The sequence below is a fragment of the Triturus cristatus genome, chromosome 6 (genome assembly GCF_964204655.1).
Source record: "Triturus cristatus chromosome 6, aTriCri1.1, whole genome shotgun sequence".
Classification (NCBI taxonomy): domain Eukaryota; kingdom Metazoa; phylum Chordata; class Amphibia; order Caudata; family Salamandridae; genus Triturus; species Triturus cristatus.
In genome coordinates this window covers 35,498,109-35,515,577 of record NC_140589.1, presented here as the reverse complement: position 1 = coordinate 35,515,577, position 17,469 = coordinate 35,498,109, and the positions used below count along the sequence as shown (strand labels likewise).

The 17,469-nt window shown below is 47.8% G+C and overlaps 1 protein-coding gene across 1 annotated transcript in view; it reads right to left on the bottom strand.

Annotated features, from left to right (window-relative positions):
• The window catches only part of NFKBIE (NFKB inhibitor epsilon), a 297,463-nt gene that overhangs the window by 56,828 nt on the left and 223,166 nt on the right, over window positions 1-17,469 (bottom strand). Inside the window, exon 4 of the mRNA XM_085610189.1 lies at window positions 2,664-2,752. Coding sequence (XP_085466315.1) covers window positions 2,664-2,752 — 89 coding nt within the window. The remainder of the gene's footprint in view (window positions 1-2,663; window positions 2,753-17,469) is intronic.

The following is a 17,469-nucleotide window of genomic DNA, read 5'->3' as shown; positions in this document are numbered from 1 at the left end:
ACCGATGTCGGATGGATTCCGGTCCATCCGACAATGGAATCGGTCCCTAAGTAGTAAACGTACATGTGTGGCGTTCTACCCTTAGAAAGGATGGGAGCGGTGGAGGTGGAGATTTACACTCGCAGGTTTGTGAATAGCAACATCTTTAGCAGTACTGTTGCAGTGCTACTAAAGTCCTACAAAATGCAGTTTGTGAATAGCCCCCGTGTGCAGATCTTCGCTGGAGCAGCTGCCTGCGTGGGTTTGATGCGGCTCATTTCCTCCCTTCCCAGCGCAGTTGGCTGAAATGTTGACAAGTAATTAATGCCTTTTCACCAAGGAGGGGTTGTTGTTGAAGTCGCTCCTGTGCTGGTCACTCAAAATGTTGACAGATAAATATTTTCTTTGCATGGAGTCCAGTCATTGTTCAAGTTCCCGGGCTCGGTCATTCTGTCCTCTCGCGGCTGCGTGGTTTACAGACAGTTCCTTTTCAACGGGCCGTCTCGGGGCTTGGCACAGCTTTTAATGTCACAGCGATTACAGATACAATGAGGCAGTTTATCAGTTAAGGAGCCAAGGACTAAGCTGATGTTTTACTGTAGTTCTTTTACTTTTGGTCATTTGCGTCTGTATTTATGCGATGTCCTGTGTGAATGTTTGGGGTGTGAGTGTAATCACATTGGCACCAGGGGCGGCTCCTTCATTAGGGCGGAGGAGCATTGCCCCACCAACTAATATGTCCAAAAAATCCCCAGAGACAAAAAATAAAATGGTTATAAAGTTAATTTATTACCATTTTATTTTTCATCGACCCGCCTCATACCAAGTGTCAGGACGGGGCTTGCTGAGTGGCAGGAGGAGGGTGGGCTGTCTGGGCACTTCCGTTCAAAGTGCGCATGTCCCTTTGTTCTGGCCGTCTTGCAATGACCAGCCAGACATGCAGACTTTGAAACCTCTCTAACCAAATTGTCTTAAAGCAGCTGGGTTAGACCAAGCACAGACCTCCAGTGCCCTTGGGAGCGCCAAGAGAGGACGCTCCCGCCAATCCTGGTGCTTCTCTCATGCTGGTAACAGCATGAGAGCAGCACCAAGATTTGTTAAGGGAGTTGGCTGGGGCCCCCCCTGAACACTTGACTGCAGCAGGAGGAGGATGTGCAGCGAGGAGGAGGATGTGTCCTGCATGTAAGGTAAATTCATTTTTATTGTGTTATTTGCAGCGCGATAGTGCACGCAACCACCCATTTGCTTGCCCACCACTCCCCGTAGATGCCAGCTGCCACTGATTGGTAGCTGCAATAGTATCCATTCGTGCAGCACAGAGTAACCTGCTTGTCACATAATCTTCAAGGTTATACTAAAGATTAGAGATTAAGTATTCATAATGTAGCGTAGTTGTATTTATACAGAGCTTCTTTCCCCCAGAAGAGGCGCTAAACCAAGCAATAGATTACAAAATAGCATTTTATTCCAGGGTTTTTACAACGGTAGATTAGGCAGTTGACTCAGAAACAACGTATATATCAGTGTAGGTGCAACCCAACAATGAAGCACTTGGGACCAAATGTAACAACACTTTGCGCCGTCTCTGGATTACAAAAGTGATAGATGTGTTGATCGTGGAATTTAGTTTCCGGTGCAAAACATGTTTTGCCCTGGAGGGTAGCTCCAAAGTAACGTAAAGTACCGCTTTGTGCTTCGCTGCGCGTCTTTGCGACAAGCCGATGTTCGATGGGTGGTACTTGAGTGTTTCCGTGCAAACATCATTGACTTTTGACACAAATCCCAACCTACTAATGTTGGTAGTCAGAGATTTACGCCGAACATTCACACCTCTTTGAGGTTGGTGTAAAGTTAGGGGAAAGTTTTGCTTTCTCAAAACATTTCTGACTTTGCATGTGTGCTGAACTGTACAACACACACACAGGTATAAACGTGTTAAGCTCTGTCAGAGCATAGTATTTCCTATTTAAAGAGTCCTCTACAGTGCAAAGATGTCATTTAATGTTCACCTTCTGACTCCACCCTGCCTGACTCCGCCTCCTGTCCTCTGCGCCTCCTCTTTTAACCCCGCCTCCGCAGTCTCCCTCTTTAAGGATTCCTGGGGTTATTTTTCCAATTGAGCACTGATAACTTTAAGAATTAAGGTGTCTCTCTCTGACAGATACCTCTTCTTTTAGGAGTTAAGGACACTTTCCTCCCCGAGCTCCCATTCCATCTGTGGCCTCCCGTCCATCACCTCCCAAATATGAAGTGTTTCGGTGTTCACTTGTGCAACCACGGGGGAGCTGCTTTTCACAAGCGTGTGATTCTTTTCACCAACTCCCCGGTAAACACCTCAAGGTCTGAGAGCAGCCCACCCTGGTGAGGCCCACCCTGGTGAGAACCACCCAGGCAGACCCCGGCAGAGGCGGACACTGATAGCTGAGGGCAGGGGGTGTGGGGGGGGGGGGCACATTCTGCCCTCTGACGTGGGACACACTGCTGAAGGCCAGCCCACTGCTGCCATGTACAGAATGACTGCCACCCTAGGGGTCTCTGCTGGGGCCACAGCTCCTGCCTTCCCCCTGGGTCCTTGGTACACCTCCCTCTGAGAGACCCTACAAAGTGCATGGGGAGTCCCCTACTTGAAGGGCGGGCTTGGGGCCCTTGTAGCTGGCCCTGAATAGTCAGTCAGTCGCTGGTACCTTAATGTTGATGTCCGCCTTCCTCTTCAGCAGCAGGGAGATCAGAGAGAGGTTCTTCGTCAGCGTGGCTATGTGCAGGCAGGCCAGCCCTGGAAGGACAAGCGACAGAGAGCAGGAGTTAAAGAACAGGGACTTAAAGATGCACAGGCTTACCTCACTGCCTCCACCACATCAATGTACGCACGCTTACCACATACATACCAATGTACACTCAGAAACCCCTTACATCACTTACCACATACATATCAATGTACACTCAGAAACCCCTTACATCACTTACCACACACATACCAATGTACACTCAGAAACCCCTTACATCACTTACCACATACATATCAATGTACACTCAGAAACCCCTTACATCACTTACCACATACATATCAATGTACACTCAGAAACCCCTTACATCACTTACCACATACATATCAATGTACACTCAGAAACCCCTTACATCACTTACCACATACATATCAATGTACACTCAGAAACCCCTTACATCACTTACCACATACATATCAATGTACACTCAGAAACCCCTTACATCACTTACCACATACATATCAATGTACACTCAGAAAAACCTTACATCACTTACCACATACATATCAATGTACACTCAGAAACACCTTACATCACTTACCACATACATATCAATGTACACTCAGAAACCCCTTACATCACTTGCCACATACAAATCAATGTACACTCAGAAACCCCTTACATCACTTACCACATACATACCAATGAACTCAGTCACTTCTCTCATCACTGGCCTCAAACACTTCAATGTACACTCAGTCACTCCTCACATCACTGGCCTCAAACACTTCAATGTACACTCACTCACTTCTTTTGTATACTTCAATGTACACAGTCGCTCCTCACATCATTGGCCTCCTACACTTTAATGTACACTAAGTCACTCCTCACATCACTTCCCTCAGACACCTCAATGTGCACTCAGTCACTCTTCACATCACTTCCCTCATACATATCAATGTATACTCAGTCACTTCCTTCCAGCACTTCAATGTACACTGAGTCACTCCTCGCATCACTTCTCTCATACACTTAAATGTACACTCAGTCACTTCTAACATTACTGACTCAAACACTAATGTACTTTCAGTCACTCCTCACATCACTTCTCTCACACGCTTCAGTGTACAGTCAGTCACTTTTCACATCACTTCCCTCACAAACTTCACTGTACTCTTTGTCACTTTTCTCAACACTCCCCTCACATACTTCAGCAGTCGGACTACCATAGGACCGCCACAACCACCAGGGATCCCCAATCTGGCAGGGCAGTCAGAGGTCTCCATGAAAACTGTGGCAGTGAGGAAACAAAGGGGACCTAAAGTGCCCCCTGTTGCCTCAGGGCCATGGGATGCATTCATTGGGGGCACATGGTGTGCCCCAATGTCTGCATACACCCGCTTTCTGCACGTCATGGACAGCACAGTCCATGCTAAGCAGGAATGGGCTTTGATGCTTTCATTGCGGTGCCTTTTTAATAGGCACCTCCGTGGGGATGCCAACCAGCAAGACCTTCCTTTTAGGCATGAACAGTGCTTAATTTGTAAAATACTAAGTGCCAGGGCCCTGACCAGGAGGTCACTGCAGGTTGCACCACCCATTGCCGCATCATCGTTGCCAAGGACGGTACCAAAACAACTACTAACCATGTCTCTCGCCTGCAAGAGCGACAGTTCATATTATTCCAGGTCCCCAAAGCTAAAAGAATGACTGAGGAGTCAGGTATTAATAATTTTTAATGTAGATTGTATTCAGAAACAATCGTTCTGCTCATCTCTAAATTACAAGAGCAGCGCCACCATGTGGCAGACTGTCATAAGTGCGGTTTTGACAATTAAGTGCTGGTGGCAGCACTGGAAACAATTGAAATGTTGGTGCAGAGCACCGGAAACCACCGGCTCAAATTAAGCACTGTTCATTTGCTTGACTCTGCCTCCATGCCCACTGACCCCACCCCCACTGCATTCAGTGTTTTAAATGCACTGTTTTTAATGCACTTCGGTCACTGCGTTGAATAGGTATTAAAGACTGGGAAAGCCCGTGAGTGATTTGTTGTCCCGCAGTTCTTCACCTTCACTAAGTTCCTTTTTTTAGGTATTGTGTCAGATTAACCTGTGGTCTGTGTTTACTTAACACAGCTTTCTATACATCTGACAGGTTTTTACAAAACACTGTCTTCTGGTGCTAAAGGGATTGAGGAAAAAAAAGCAATCTTTTCAGTTGCTTAATTGCGCTCTGTGTGATCAGGAAACCTGTGTTCAAATCCCGGCTCATCTGCATAATCAAAGTTTTGCTGCGTCTTTCTCTCCAAGAAAGATTGGATGCACTTGGGTAGGAGTCGTGCCCTTGACATTGTGCTCAAGGGCTTCAGTTACTACTGAACAAGGACATAATGTGACACCTGAATGTAGTACACCTGGAGGCAACCTCACACACAGCACAGTGAATAAATAGTGCAATATAAAATATAGTAAATAGATGCGTTGATGAACCAGTGGGGCGTTGCCGCTCCGCCAATGTGTAATGAAACTAACATTTTATTCTATATTTTTGTCCTGACTTTTGACCCTTTGTTCTGAATTTTTTACAACCTGTCCTGAATTTGCCTCCATGTCAGGTGGTCACCGTATCTCTCCATGCCACTGCAATCAAGCTATCCTGGCTGAAGAGGGGTGAATCCCCGAAACCGGTCCTATGATGCTTGTTTCCAGTCCAAGGAGGACCTGGCTTGGCAGTTCGGGCTGGACTGTTCCCATGAGGCACAGGGTCAAGACTGATTTGCATATGGCCATGTCTGAACTGGGGTGGCAGAGTGAGCAAGAAAACAATGGATTTAGGCCCAAATCTCTGTACTGGGGTGAATGTATGACATTGTTCTGCATTCTGTCCATCAATAGTTCTTTTTGCATTTGTCACCCCGAGTGGGAAGGGTATGCTCAGACGTGAGTCCCGTGCTCTCCATGCCACTGGAATCAAGCTATCCTGGCTGAAGAGGGGTGAATCCCCGAAACCGGTCCTATGATGCTTGTTTCCAGTCCAGGGAGGACCTGGCTTGGCAGTTCGGGCTGGAATGTTCCCATGAGGCACAAGGTCAAGACTGATTTGCATATGGCTGGGTTCAAACTGGAATGGCATGGTGAGCAAAAAAACGATGGATTTAGGCCCAGATCTCTGTACTGGGGTGAATGTATGACATTGTTCTGCATTCTGTCCATCAATTGTTGTTTTTGCATTTGTCACCCCGAGTGGGACGGGTATGCTCAGACGTGAGTCCCGTGCTCTCCATGCCACTGGAATCAAGCTATCCTGGCTGAAGAGGGGTGAAACCCCGAAACCGGTCCTAGGATGCTTGTTTCCAGTCCAGGGAGGACCTGGCTTGGCAGTTCGGGCTGGACTGTACCCATGAGACACAGGGTCAAGACTGATTTGCATATGGCCATGTCTGAACTGGGGTGGCAGAGTGAGCAAGAAAACAATGGATTTAGGCCCAAATCTCTGTACTGGGGTGAATGTATGACATTGTTCTGCATTCTGTCCATCAATAGTTCTTTTTGCATTTGTCACCCCGAGTGGGAAGAAGGGTATGCCCAGACGTGGGTCCCGTGCTCTCCATGCCACTGGAATCAAGCTATCCTGGCTGAAGAGGGGTGAAACCCCGAAACCGGTCCTAGGATGCTTGTTTCCAGTCCAGGGAGGACCTGGCTTGGCAGTTCGGGCTGGACTGTTCCCATGAGGCACAGGGTCAAGACTAATTTGCATATGGCTGGGTTCAAACTGGAATGGCATGGTGAGCAAAAAAACGATGGATTTAGGCCCAGATCTCTGTACTGGGGTGAATGTATGACATTGTTCTGCATTCTGTCCATCAATTGTTGTTTTTGCATTTGTCACCCCGAGTGGGACGGGTATGCTCAGACGTGAGTCCCGTGCTCTCCATGCCACTGGAATCAAGCTATCCTGGCTGAAGAGGGGTGAAACCCCGAAACCGGTCCTAGGATGCTTGTTTCCAGTCCAGGGAGGACCTGGCTTGGCAGTTCGGGCTGGACTGTACCCATGAGACACAGGGTCAAGACTGATTTGCATATGGCCATGTCTGAACTGGGGTGGCAGAGTGAGCAAGAAAACAATGGATTTAGGCCCAAATCTCTGTACTGGGGTGAATGTATGACATTGTTCTGCATTCTGTCCATCAATAGTTCTTTTTGCATTTGTCACCCCGAGTGGGAAGGGTATGCTCAGACGTGAGTCCCGTGCTCTCCATGCCACTGGAATCAAGCTATCCTGGCTGAAGAGGGGTGAATCCCCGAAACCGGTCCTAGGATGCTTGTTTCCAGTCCAGGGAGGACCTGGCTTGGCAGTTCGGGCTGGACTGTTCCCATGAGGCACAGGGTCAAGACTGATTTGCATATGGCTGGGTTCAAACTGGAATGGCATGGTGAGCAAGAAAACAATGGATTTAGGCCCAAATCTCTGTACTGGGGTGAATGTATGACATTGTTCTGCATTCTGTCCATCAATAGTTCTTTTTGCATTTGTCACCCCGAGTGGGAAGAAGGGTATGCCCAGACGTGGGTCCCGTGCTCTCCACAACAACTAAATATAATTATTTGGGGGTTTAGATTATGAGTAATGGGAAGTCCGCAGCACACACTGCACCCGTCGACTCAAAAGCTAAGGCAGTGAGTGAGTAAGTATGCCAGATGGAAACTGAACTCCAAACTAAGCAGCCCGACAACTGAACCCATCAGAAAGGTTATAAGAGCTAAGCTACTCCCCTCAGTCATATACGACCAACTAGTATTTCCTGCTGCATTAACTAACACCATGGAACGTATCAACTGCCGAGCATTCAAGCAGATCTTTCAGATTCCAGTCCATGCCCGGAACGCTTTGGTATGACTTGAATTCGGGCTAAACAAACAAAGTTACGAGCATTGGCATTGATTGTTCGGTACTATCGAGGGGTCTGTGCCGCACCGCCGAACACAATGAAAGCAATTCTGAAAGAAATTTTTATGAAAGGCAATAATTCGTGGACAAACAGCCTTCTCGCCGCCTGCACTGAACGGCAACTTGATCTGACTAATTGGCAGGATTTTATTTATCATCCCGGAATTTTAAAATCTATTTTAAAAAAACAAGTCAGACTATTATCCAAGGAAGATGACATAAAAGAACTGGAGTCTTCCAGTAGTAACGTTAGGTTATTAGCTAGCTCCTACCATGATCGATTGAGGCAGCCATACTTTGATGCCGCCTTGAACAAGACAATTTTAAAGCGAATCTTGTCAGTGAGACTTATGGTATTGCCGATAAAAGATATCAACACTCGCTGGAAAACATTAGAGGCGGTTACTACGTGTGGACTGTGTCACCAGTATGAGGAATCTCTGGTTCACTTGGTTTGCATATGTCACTGTTTGACTCGCGCACGTTGCACTTTATTGAAACCTCTGTTTTTAAAATATGGCACACGTACATGCACAGATGCCATGAAACTTCTTTTCAATTTGGAGATCCAAATGGAACTGGCTAGACTAGCGAAATTTGCACACCAGGAGAAAGAACTTTTAGGCAAAGTCTCAGTCACAGACTAGAATCAGATTACGGTTTTAATACATGGTTTATATCTCTTTTATCTGTTGCACATTGCTTAAGTGTTGTGACTATTAGACCTGTCTTGATCATGTTATAGTCATGAATATCAGATGTGTTAAATGAAATGATTATGTATTATTATTTATGATTGAAGAAAGTGTGTGGGCGGAGATATTTTCACCCGATTTCTTTGTAAGATTTTATACTATTCGAGGCCCCCAAAGCTGTAACAGTGAAAACCCCCGTGGTTTGCCACAGTGGAGGGCCAACGCAAAAAGGCCACCAGTCTGTAGCCGGTAACACAATTTGATAACAACTCGCTGCCAAGGCCTACTGCCTTTAATAAACATTTCAAACCTATAGTATCCTGCATATCTATTCTCAATGCACCAATATGTTTTTCATAATAAATAGGTCAAGTCTACTGCCTTTGTCATAATTCTTCCAAAGAAGTAATCACACGTATTGCATCAGACGTAACTTTTCCAGACGCAACAATCAGCCTGATTGCTAAAGCTCGTCACCATAACCAAATCAGGCCGACTGTTTTGAGAGTAAGGGCCCGATGTAGGTAAATATGAAATACCGATTCCTAAATACCGAATTTTACCGAATCGGTATTTAGGAATCGGTATTTCATATGTAGCTAAAAATTCGGTAAAAAATGCCGAATCGGTAATATTCGTTATTACCGAATCGGTAATACCGATTCGGTAATAAGGAATCACCTTCCCATTCATTCCTATGGGCCTGGAGGCCCATAGGAATAAATGGGAAGCCATTCACTATTACCGATTCGGTAAATACTGAATCGGTAATAGGGGGAGCATATTCAAGGGTGGCAGGGTGTCACATTGACACCCTGTTGCACCCCTGAATCGTGCATTTGTGCACATGTGGCGCACATACATGCCCTAAGGGCATGTATGTTTGCCACATGGCACCTTGAAAAAAGCAAATTATTGCTTTTTTAAAGGTATTCAGTATTTACCACCAACTTGTAGTTGGTGGTAAATAACGAATCCTGAATGCAAAAATGCACTCACTTGAGTACCTCCTACATAGCTTTTAAGGATTCGGTATTTTACCGATTCCTTAAAATAAGGAATCGGTAAATTACCGAATCCTTAAAACCTGCCTCCTACATTAGAAAGGGCTAAATACCGGTCGGTAACGGGGAAATTACCGATTTTCGGCCGTTACCGACCGGTATTTAGCTACCTACATATGGCCCTAAGTTTCCTCACGGCAACCATCAGGCATACACTCGTAACATGACAAAGGTATACACAATTACTGGTGACTAATCGCAATACTCTCTCTCCTAAGAGGGCCTAACAAGGATTCTCACAGAGCAAACCTTTTAATTGCACGGTTTGTCACAGAGGTGACCAACACCACAACCTCTGCCTACTACTGTAACTGGCGAGATTACATTGATAAAAATCCTTTTCTGTAGGCTTTCATACAGAGTAATACCAATTTACGCTTAAATGGACTGAAGTTAATATACGCTTTTCAGAATAAATATGTCAGGCCTAGAGCCTTTATTGTAATATTTCATAGCTCACAGATCAGGCCTACCGTGATGAGCATCGGCCGCCACCACAACAAACTCAGTCCTGCTGTAATGAGAATAAACTTTGCTACACACCAAAACTGTTAACAAAGCACTCCTTTACGACGAAGCACACAACTTCAGCCAATCAAATCCTGCACTCAGGGGTACCAAGATGTGGGTGGAGCCCAAGAGCAAGGGCGTAGGGAACCACTCCCTATATCAGCTTAAGTGGGGGTGCCACTGAGGCAGATTAGATTGTATTATGGCCCAGGTCAACAGCAAGTCAGAAGCTAAAACTAGTACATTCTGCAAGAATAAACTATAGCAAAACAGCTTTAGGGTGGGGACCAAAGAAAACCTAAAATCAGTCTAAAATGATGACAGAGAGAAAGACAAACTATTTAAATGACAAAGGAAAAAAAGAGATCAATGGAGTGAGGCAGCGCAAAGGAAAGCAAGTGAAATGTAAATAAAGAGGGAAGGAAAAAGGAAGCATGCAGGGTAAAGGGTACAAATGAACGCAGGAAATAAGAAAAAGGGGTGTTAGAAAAGAAAAGGAAGGTAGAAAATGAAGAATGAGGGTGGAAAGACGAAAAGGAATGATCAAAACTAAAAATAAACAAATGAACGGAGAGAAAAATGGAAAGTAGTCAAATATAATGAAATAGCAAAAAAGAAATGTGAGATGAAAGGACAGGTATAGAGCTGATACTTTTAAATATTTACTATGTTTCCCGCTTGGCTTTCAGCCAAATCTTGCTGCTATTCCACGCCGTGGCAAAACAGCTCAAATGATGATACCATTTTTGCTGTTTTGTAAATTGTATGAAATTTATACTAGGTTGTCTTTAATTCCTCTGTTTAAAAATAAGTATCCCAATATTAGGTAGGTTAGAGCCGCGTTTTCACAGGTTTTTTCGATGATCTGGTGTGGAAACTTGCTTACATGTAGGCTCGTTCTTAAACCGCGCTGCAAGCGCCCATGGCACTTTATTGTTTTAAACTTTTCTGCTACTTTCTGTCAATTCTGTTATATTTGTTGAATTGATATATGTCTTTTTAACCTTTCTGAAATGTTTTTATATTGCAGTATTTATGTCACTTTTGTCCGAATAAAGTTATTTTGAAAAAAATTTAAAGGATGGGTGATTGCAGTAAAGAAGAGAAAGAAAGAATTAATGAATGTGACGAGTACAAAAAAGAAAAGATACAAGGAAGGTGGGAAAGAATTCCAGGAGCAACATAAGAATAAACTGATAGAAAGATGGATAGAAAGCTAGAAAAAAGAACTGAGGGAAGGAGTGAAGAGTAGACAGAAGGAACAAAATAATGAAAAACACATAAAAACCAAAGAAAGGGGATAGAAAGAAGGAACAAAAGAAGCCTGCAAAGAAAGAGAGAATATGGAAAGGATGAATGCGAGGTGGCTGCAAATCACAATATTTTTACAACTAAATAAAAGTCTGCAAAAACAACATTCATGTTCTTTTTGCAGACTTTTATTTAGTTTATGTTCAATTGGATAGAGTACTGATGGGTGTCTGTTTTCTACCATTTTGCATTGCAGTCACCCCCGAGGAATGGAATTCTTCCAGAATGCATTGCATTTTGGAAGAATTCCCTTCCTCGGGGGTGACTGCAATGCAAAATGGTAAAAAACAGACACCCATCAGTACTCTATCCAATTGAACATAAACTAAATAAAAGTCTGCAAAAACATGGGCAAAAACGTGGGAAAATTGGGCCCGATTCACAGAACTAACTTAAGACAAAATCCTAAACTTACTACCATTTTGGTATTCACAGAAGGCACTTACTCATTTTGGTATTCACAGAAGGCACTTACTCATTTCGGTATTCACAGAAGTTAGTAGTCCTAACTTTAGGACTCCTAAACTGAGACAAATCCTAACTTTAAGACTTTCGGTATTCACAGAAGGCATTTAGGAGTCCTAAAGTTAGGAGTCCTAACTTCTGTGAATACCGAAATGAGTAAGTGCCTTCTGTGAATACCAAAATGAGTAAGTGTCTTCTGTGAATACCAAAATGGTAGTAAGTTTAGGATTTTGTCTTAAGTTAGTTCTGTGAATCGAGCCCTACGTAAAGATGAAGCGTCATGGGGAACATTGAGCCCTCTGGTGCTGCTAAGAGAAACCTTGAGACGCACTTGTGAAAATATTGTGATGAGATACTGATGAAAATGAATGGACGGAGTATAAAAAGACTGTTGGATTAAATATGGAGTACTTTCAGAATAAAAATATGATAAAATGGTTGGAATTGGTATGTTCATCATATATTTGGCAGTGCACCTTGTTTGAGGACCGGACGAAGCCCCTTTTGTGACACTGTGGCACTTACCACATTTTACCCCTGAGAGGCCTTTTTGTGGGGCCTTGGTTTGTATGATGGAGCTCACCCACACACCCCACAATCCGTAATGCCATCCTTTTACTGCGCTGACCTTCTGTATTAAAGAATACGTCTATTTGTGCCCTTACAACTGGTAATGGACATGCACAGCAAAAATGGCGCCCTGGCCCCTTCTCTGGAACTGTCCTGTTCATGGACCACATGCATTCACAAATACACGCGCTAAGCCTGCTTGCGGGATCTGTACCGACATTGCTGGCTCCCTTAGTATGTCCTGTCTAAACCTCCTTTAGAAGCAGCCCTGCATGATAAGGTAACATTTCTCCCCACCCAAGTCCCCAATGCTGCAAGTGTTTGGTAGAGGGCACATATGGATGTCCAGTGCTTAATTTCTGCCAGCATTTGCTGGTGCTCAGCACTGGAACTTAATTCTTAACGCCAGCGCCTATTTATGGCAAATCACCACATGGTGGCGCTGGCTGTCTATTTTTGTCCAGACCACATCAGCTCAGGAATTAAAAATACATTTAAAAAAAAACCTCAAGTGTGTGCAGGCCATTTTCACAGCTTCGGGTATCCTAGAGCAGTCTAACCTGGCACATTTGTAGGAGTGTGATGTTTCGTAGGAAGCGTTGATACCTGCATTTGGCATTGATGACAACTCCAGTTGGTAGTGCACGCAACTAGGCCTTCTGGGCAATACCTCTGGCCTGGCACTTATTGTACTACAAATTAAGCACTGTCCATGTGGCTTCGGTCTGTTGGACCTCACGTGTGTTGCTGTGGCCAATGCCTGTTCTCCACACACAGCAGTACTGTTTCTTCTCTGGGTCACAGCAGAGGGTTTGGTCCTGAGGAGACAGTGACACAGACTCTTGTATGTGGAAAACACCCTCAGTGCTGGTGCAGTAAAGTGTCTTCTTGAAGTTCAAATGCTGTATGTGTTACTGTCTCGAAGGGGTCAGTATTTTTCCAACGGTGGGGGGGATCGCCAGAGGTCAGTTCGAATGAATGGCGAAAAGCCTTTGAAATGCCATCCAATCCAAGCTGAGAGCATCTTCGCAGCCTTCACCCCCAAACGTGTTCAGGACAAAGAAGACACCAAGCGGTCAGTTTGTGGAATCCAGGGGGAGTCGGCCAGACCTTCCGGGCCAGGGCTCTCCATTATTAGACAACCCCCAGCGCAACGGGGAGATGAAGGGAGATGGGTGCGGATGCTGTGGCGAGTTCCTCGTGTTTCAGGAATGAAGACACGCTCCCTGAGTTCAGCCAAGCATTCATGGGGCATCGGAACCAGAGGTCCAGCTGAGGCAGCTTGGAGGTTCGTGAGTCCAATCAAAGGGCGAAGACAACCTGAGTGAGACCCACAATTTTGTGCAACACCCACTGTGTCTTCCACAGGGCACCTCATCTCCCCCTCTGTTAAATAAAAAATTACATTTCTTTTACAAACTATATAGCTAGATATGTACAATGAAATCTCTTCAATCAATCTTTTTTGGCGCTTTAATTGTTTGACCTGATCTTGTTTTCGGAAAGTGGGAACTGTCATCACCAATGTCCTGGATCTGCCTCAGCGCTGTCACAGTGCACGCGGCCTCCCAGTCACAAACCGCTTTAATGACGTGACACACACAAACAGCACAGGGTGCACACTGGGTAGAAACAAAGGCCCTCGTTAGAGTATCTTGATGGAATTTACCAGCAGTAGCAGTAGGCCCTTCCCACCATGGGGAGAGGTAAAATGTCCAATCACCGACCGCCAGTCTGACCATTGGCTGTTCTGAGGAGGCCGTATCCACCTATTGCGGGAAGCACACTGGGTGCACCCCTGGCCAGCAGTTCTTGGAGCCAAATTACAAACTGTGCCCTAGGGGTGTAACGGGCATGTACACTGGTCTTCTGTGCCGCTGAAGCACAGTCGTATTACAGAAGCAGGCGCAAACGCTTGTGCGGCACCTTCTGTAATACAGAAAGTGCCGGTGCATGCACAGCACAGGCACTGTCTGTAGGGGGTGTTCCCTCATTAGCATGGGGCATAGTCCATGCCAATGAGTGGAACAATTTGCCTCTGCGTCCGCACCCTATTATGGATACGGGTGCAAAGGTAATGAGGCTGGTATGAGGTGCACTGACTGCACTACTAGAACGTGGAGCACAGTCCGTATAACCCCTACAAGGAGAGAAAGAGGGTCCTTCGGACCACCCAGACTTCCCCCTGCAGTCACTCACTGCACCCATCTGTAAAGGGAGCTCTCTCCCCTCGTTCAAGTGCAGGCAGAAGCCATCTGAACAGCAGAACATAACCGGTTGCTCCAGTCAGGCAGTCTGCTTTTCACTAACGCGTTTCCTTCTAGGCAGTACGAGTTTGCACCTGCCTGGGGACAGCGCATTACTTGTCATAGGGCGCACTCTCCCTGTTTGCACCTGCCTGGGGGCAGAGCATTACTTGTCATAGGGCGCACAGTGTCCCTGTTTGCACCTGCCTGGGGGCAGCGCATTACTTGTCATAGGGCACAGTGTCCCTGTTTGCACCTGCCTGGGGGCAGCGCATTACTTGTCATAGGGCGCACTCTCCCTGTTTGCACCTGCCTGGGGGCAGCGCATTACTTGTCATAGGGCGCACTCTCCCTGTTTGCACCTGCCTGGGGGCAGCGCATTACTTGTCATAGGGCACAGTGTCCCTGTTTGCACCTGCCGGGGGCAGCGCATTACTTGTCATAGGACGCACTCTCCCTGTTTGCACCTGCCTGGGGGCAGCGCATTACTTGTCATAGAATGCACTCTCCCTGTTTGCACCTGCCTGGGGGCAGCGCATTACTTGTCATAGGGCGCACTCTCCCTGTTTGCACCTGCCTGGGGGCAGCACATTACTTGTCATGGGGCACAGTGTCCCTGTTTGCACCTGCCTGGGGGCAGCGCATTACTTGTCATAGGGCGCACAGTGTCCCTGTTTGCACCTGCCTGGGGGCAGCGCATTACTTGCATAGGGCACACTCTCCCTGTTTGCACCTGCCTGGGGGCAGCGCATTACTTGTCATAGGGCGCACTCTCCCTGTTTGCACCTGCCTGGGGGCAGCGCATTACTTGTGATAGGGCACAGTGTCCCTGTTTGCACCTGCCTGGGGGCAGCGCATTACTTCTCATAGGGCGCACTCTCCCTGTTTGCACCTGCCTGGGGGCAGCGCATTACTTGTCAGGGCACAGTGTCCCTGTTTGCACCTGCCTGGGGGCAGCGCATTACTTGTCATAGGGCACAGTGTCCCTGTTTGCACCTGCCTGGGGGCAGCGCATTACTTGTCATAGGGCACAGTGTCCCTGTTTGCACCTGCCTGGGGGCAGCGCATTAATTGTCATAGGGCGCACTCTCCCTGTTTGCACCTGCTTGGGGGCAGCGCATTACTTCTCATAGGGCGCACTCTCCCTGTTTGCACCTGCCTGGGGGCAGCGCATTACTTGTCATAGGGCACAGTGTCCCTGTTTGCACCTGCCTGGGGGCAGCGCATTACTTGTCATAGGGCGCACTCTCCCTGTTTGCACCTGCCTGGGGGCAGCGCATTACTTGTCAAAGGACGCACTGTCCCTGTTTGCACCTGCCTGGGGGCAGCGCATTACTTGTCATAGGGCGCAGTGTCCCTGTTTGCACCTGCCTGGGAGCAGCGCATTACTTGTCATAGGGTGCACTCTCCTTGTTTGCACCTGCCTGGGGGCAGAGCATTACTTGTCATAGGACGCACTCTCCCTGTTTGCACCTGCCTGGGGGCAGCGCATTACTTGTCATAGGGCGCACTGTCCCTGTTTGCACTTGCCTGGGGGCAGCGCATTACTTGTCATAGGGCGCACTCTCCCTGTTTGCACCTGCCTGGGGGCAGCGCATTACTTGTCATAGGGCGCACTCTCCCTGTTTGCACATGCCTGGGGGCAGCGCATTACTTCTCATAGGGCGCACTCTCCCTCTTTGCACCTGCCTGGGGGTAGCGCATTACTTCTCATAGGGCACACTCTCCTTGTTTGCACCTGCCTGGGGGCAGAGCATTACTTGTCATAGGGTACAGTGTCCCTGTTTGCACCTGCCTGGGGGCAGCGCATTAATTGTCATAGGGCGCACTCTCCCTGTTTGCACCTGCTTGGGGGCAGCGCATTACTTGTCATAGGGCGCACTCTCCCTGTTTGCACCTGCCTGGGGGCAGCGCATTACTTGTGATAGGGCACAGTGTCCCTGTTTGCACCTGCCTGGGGGCAGCGCATTACTTGTCATAGGGCGCACTCTCCCTGTTTGCACCTGCCTGGGGGCAGCGCATTACTTGTCAAAGGACGCACTGTCCCTGTTTGCACCTGCCTGGGGGCAGCGCATTACTTGTCATAGGGCGCAGTGTCCCTGTTTGCACCTGCCTGGGAGCAGCGCATTACTTGTCATAGGGTGCACTCTCCTTGTTTGCACCTGCCTGGGGGCAGAGCATTACTTGTCATAGGACGCACTCTCCCTGTTTGCACCTGCCTGGGGGCAGCGCATTACTTGTCATAGGGCGCACTGTCCCTGTTTGCACTTGCCTGGGGGCATGTTGGACAGGCCTCACAGACGGCTTGCTCCCTCCCCGCTCGACAGGGCCCGAACTCCGGCCCACCTGGCATATCCCCGCAACAAGCACCTGTTCTCCGTCTCCCGACGGACCCTCTGCCCTCGGACCCCTACTCATCACGGGGTCCAGCCCCACCGGCTTTCCCGGCCGGGTCAAGCCGCCATCTTGGGCCCTGCACCACGCGGCCGCATGGCCTTCCCTCGACCCTAACCCCGGGCCTGGCCGGCCCCGACATCCCGGCACCACCATCCACCCAGGAGGTGAGCGGACCACTTGGCAGGTCAATGGGAGAACGAAGTGTCAAGGGCTCTCCCCCGCCAGGTGCCGATCGCCCCCAGCTCCCCCAGGCACTGGCTCCACCCCCTGCTGGGTGTCTGGACACCTTCATCCCGGACCCTCCGACCTCCAAGTGCGAGGGTCCGGACATCAAAGGGCACCAGCCCTATAACTGAGGCAGCTCCGGAGCAGGAAGGCAGTTGTATCCTGGAGTCGAGAGACACCGAGTGAACTCAACCCTGACGGTCTACTGGCGCTGCCGTAGCCCGCTCTTGTGTACCATCGTCCTGCCTGCTGGCGCTGCCGCGGCCTTCTGCAACCTTCATCTTCCTGGGACCTGCTGGCGCTGCCGCGGCCCGTTGTAACGACCATCCTCACC